A 4,904-nucleotide genomic window follows, 5' to 3' on the forward strand; every position below is an offset into this window, starting at 1 on the left:
TCAACTCGCAATGCAGCGGATTAGATTTATGATCCAGAGAAACAACTTTAATTCTCATTATGGCGGCTAGGGAATTTAAATTAATCTATTTAATCCGTAATAGAGCTATGATCAGTATAATGATGAGAAAACTATTGGTCATAAAAACGCATCTGGTTCATTAATGTCCTGTAGCAAAGGAAATCTGCCAACTCTACCCAGTCAAGCTCATATCTGACTCTACAGTGTAGAAACAGGTCATTCAGCCCGACAAGTCCATACCGCCCCTCTGAAGAGCATCCCCCACTCAGACCCATTCCCCTACCCTTGCATTTCCCACATTAAATCCACCTAACTTAAACATCCCTAGACACTACGGGCAATTTAGCATGGCCAATCCACCTAACCTGCACATCTTTGGAGTGTGGGAGGAAACCGGAGCATGCAGAGGAAACCCACGCAGACAGTTACAATGTGCAACTTCCACACAGACAGTCACCCAAGGATGGAATGGAACCCGGGTCCCTGGTGCTGTGAGGCAGCAGTGCTAACCACTGAGCCACCGTGCTGCCCTCCTATAGATCCAAGTAATTTGATTGACTCACCTGCCATCAGAATTGGTCTAGCAAACCACTACGTTCTATCATACTGCTAAAGCAAAGAAGTATAATGAGCACTAAACCAAATACAAATTATTGAAGAACACATTACTGACATCTTCTTGAGGACCATTAAGAATCGGCAATAAATACTATAAATACCAAATATCAGCAACATCCAAATTCCATGAATTAGGTCATACAGACAGAGTAACTGCCTCTCTATTAAAATGAATAAGGCTAGTTTATAGGCAAGTGATGTCATGAAGTGAGTCAATTCAAAATCACTGGGATCAACGTTTTGTGGCTTTTTAAAAAAAAACTGAATTCTTTCCCCCCTGGAAATTGCCACTCATCTAAGCTAGGTGTTCACCACACCAGAGAATTACGGCTAAATGCCCAAAGTTAAGAACTAGTCCTTGGAGAAGCTTGAGCTCCCTCTAAACGCATTACTGAACTTTTAGGTGGTGTCCTGGTATGAACACATCGTCCAATTGCAAGCCATCAGTGATTATTGGTTATTCTGTACCACTGTAACGTGGAAGTATAAACAGCTTCTTTCTGTAATCAAAACTGGACATGAACTAAAATACAAAACAAAAATGTTTATTTTTCAACAAAAATTGACTTTTAAAAGCAACCAAAACATAGAAATCATTTCAAAACGTTCTCACATGCAGTTTTGATTGTTCACCCCTATTAGGAGAAAATAAAGGTTTTATATGAAAGAAACCAGATAACCCAAGCTATAGTGCTTCACATTTCATTAAGTGCCCCACTCATTGAATAGAACAAAAATAGCATGAATTTTCAACTACCTTTTTAATACTGTACAATGTACTGTGCAATAGATTTAAACATGGGTATTATACAGACAGGAAAATTTATATAATTTACATTGCTGAGTATAGAGGTTGCTGAAAAAAAGTAAAGTAGTAGTGACAAACAAACTTAGATGGTCAAGGGAAGAACTAGATTTTTAAGAAGCAATGATTATCAGCTTGACAAATAATTTGAATTCTTACAAGTCTACCTGCAAAGACACCTGATAGGACCACATAAGATCTCAGTTTACGGTTCAAAGCCAAAACCAAAGCTGTTGAAATAATTTCAGATGTTGGGGATTGTTTATCAGATTCAGCAATACTTTCACCAAATTTGTCTGAAGCGATAACAGATTCGCAGAAGCATTAAATCAGAGAGAATGTTACTGTAAAACATTCAATTGCAAGGTAAACGGCACACAGATTGAAACATGCATCCAGTCACAAGAGATGTTGCATGGATCATTTAAAAGCTGCCATCAGCTTTTGATCATGATGATGCATGTTGCTATGTTTCGCATACTAACATAAATACCAAATGCAACTCATCATTTTAGTTTGAAAAGTTACCCTGAAATGAAATAGATACAACGTGAAAAGAACAGGTCTTGGTGATCAACAATAAATATGCAGTCACTTTGGAAAATGGGCCCAAAATTGGAAGCACCTTAATTTTAAAAAGTCATACATGAACCAAGTGTATTTTAACAATCCAATAAATGTGTTTAAATTAGAACATTTGAAAATAGATGGACAGGAGTAGTATTAAAGCATATAGTAAAGAAAACATAGGTTTCCTTAGGTTTGTCTTATTTCAGACAATAATAAAATATTCTCAGTTATGGATTACAGAAATCAAAAGACTACAAATAGGCATCAACTTACAGCAGAACAACCACTATCTTCACTTAAGATTCAAAATTTCACTCAAAGTATCACCTTAAAGTAATTAAAAGAAACAAGCAAAAAATTTAAGGTAAAAAAAAAAGACTTGGCTGGTTTCCAAAAGACACAAATAGAAAAGATGCTGCAGAGTTGTAAACTACATAATATTTCAAATTTTACAGTGCTGTGACAAAGGCCATTTTCTACGACTGTGGACACAAGCTTCATTGCTTCCTGCAGAACTTGCAGTTAACAGTTTTGGTTGAGATTACTAATTTAACTTCCAGACTGTCAAAGGTTAAGAATTTAAAACTAGAGTTTCAGTAACATTTCTCTATTTAGCCACAGCCAATTACTCCAGAGGAGGCAATTTGCTCGATATATACAAATGCATTTAGTAACTTTGAATTTATTATCGGTAACCCGTTAAAAAGGAATATATACAGCACAAAACCTCATGTTTTGATAATCCATTGATTTCATTGGTAATATTTCCACATCTGACATAGCAGAACAGATGAACAGCTGTTAAATCCAGACAAAGGAACAAACCAGCATACATTTGCGATTAAATATAATTCCAAATAAAATATATTTTACAAACAGCAGATAAATTATGTCCATCAAGCTACAAATATTCCTATATTCAACCTGGAGAATCAGAAAAGAACTCCAGGAAATAATCTATTAAGATGATCAGAAACTGGTGCAATGAAGTACTGTACTCAACAATGCACTGATTGGATAGCTGAGAACAAACTATATATACTGTAAAATCCTGTATCTAACCCAATGATTTCCAGCAATCCATGAAGGTTTATGAGCATCAGATGGTGACTTGAGCTAAAATGGTCAAATGCACACCAGTAGAAATTACTTATAAAAAATGTTCTTCATTGAAGTGAACTGGTCATATTTGGCCATGGGAGGGAAACATAACTTGCTCCTTTGCTGACAGTGACAGGTCCATGTATTGCTCACAGTTATGTAAGTTTTACAGCAATTTTGCTCTGTTCTTTTCTCAGTAATCTTTGTGCATCCTTCTCCATTTTCTTCCTTTGTTGCTCAGCTGACCTCTTCTCTCTGTCTGCAAGTTTCTGCTGCCTGAAGGGTGGGGAAAAGACAGGAAAAAGTGAAGATTTACACAGAAAATGGCTCAGCATTTTATTTAGGAAAAAGTGACAAACAAATGCTTAGCTCTATTGCAATGAATCTTGAAAAACAAAAGTTGTTACCAAAAAACAAAAACACCTTGCACAGTGACACGTAACAGTTTTACTTTAGGGCAGCCCTCAATATTGATGCATCAACTAGGTACTTCAAATTTTATATTAAATTTCTGAACATTCAGTCCATCTGCTGTACTTTAAGTCATTCTTGGGATGTGGGTGTTGCTGGCTGGGCCAACACTTGTTGCTTAACTTAGGTGCCCTTGAGAAGGTGGTGACAAGCTGCTTTCTTCAACTGCTACAGGTCACTCAGTGTACGAACATCCACAATGCTGCTGGGGAGAGAGCTCCAGGATTTTGACCCAACGACAAAGGGTAGGACAATATATTTTCCAAGTCAGGATGGTCAATGTCTTCAAGGTGGTGGTCTTCCCACATATCTGCTGCCCTTGTCATTCGAGATGGCAGTGGTCATGGAGAGCTCATGAATTTCTGCAGTGCATCTTGTGGATGACACACACTCTGCATTATTAGTGCAGGGAATGAATATGTGTAGATGTGGCGCCAACTAAAAAGGTTGCTTTATCCTCAATGGCGTCAAACTGGAGGAGCTGCATTCATCCACGCAAGTGTGGAGCATTCCATATCCTTTTGACTTGTGCCTTGTAGACGGGAGACAGGCTTTGGGAGTTATGTGGCAAGTCAAATGCTGCAGTACTCTTAACCTCTGACCTGCAATTGTCGTCACAGCATTGTGTGCACGCGCGTATGTCTATTTTAAGTTTTTGGTCAATGGTAACCCGAGGATATTGATAGTGGGGATTCAGCGACGGCAATGTCACTCTGTGTCAAGAGGCAATGGTTAGACTGTTGTTGAAGATGCTCATTTCCTGGCACTTGTGTGGTGTTAATGTAACTTCCCACCATCAGCCCAAGCCTGGATATTTTCCTAGTCTTGCTATATTTTAACACAGATTATTTCAGTATCTCAGCAGTTGTGAATGTTGCTGAACAATGTACAATTATTAATGAACATCAGTGGAGGAATGGTCATTGAAGAAGCAACTGAAGATAGTTGGATCTAAGACATTACCCCAAGGAATTCATGCAGAGATGCTCTGTGAATAAGATGACTGACCCATGCAACCACAACCATCTTCCTGTGCGCTAAGCATGACACCAACCAGCAAGAAATTTACACCTATCACCTCCTCTTCCTTCCCCCCTCCCCCCACGGCTCTCAATACCAACACCACCACACACTCCCCTCATTCCCATTGACTCTACTTTTCCTGAGGCTCCTTTACAACGCACTTGGTCAAATACTGCCTTGAGTCACTCATGTCACCTCTGGAATTCAGTTCTTTCTCCATGTTTGAACCAAGACTGTAATGAGATCAGGAGCTGAGTGGCCCTTACAGAACGCAAACTAAGTGTCAATAAGCAAG

The 4,904-nt window shown here is 38.5% G+C and overlaps 1 protein-coding gene across 1 annotated transcript in view; it reads right to left on the reverse strand.

Annotated features, from left to right (window-relative positions):
- Positions 1-1,163: 1,163 nt before the first annotated feature.
- Positions 1,164-4,904, reverse strand: part of ebag9 (estrogen receptor binding site associated antigen 9) — a 25,323-nt gene continuing 21,582 nt past the window's right edge. Inside the window, exon 6 of the mRNA XM_048596080.1 lies at positions 1,164-3,391. Coding sequence (XP_048452037.1) covers positions 3,271-3,391 — 121 coding nt within the window. The 3' untranslated portion in view covers positions 1,164-3,270. The remainder of the gene's footprint in view (positions 3,392-4,904) is intronic.

Source organism: Rhincodon typus, chromosome 4 (assembly GCF_021869965.1).
Source record: "Rhincodon typus isolate 14 chromosome 4, sRhiTyp1.1, whole genome shotgun sequence".
Lineage (NCBI taxonomy): Eukaryota > Metazoa > Chordata > Chondrichthyes > Orectolobiformes > Rhincodontidae > Rhincodon > Rhincodon typus.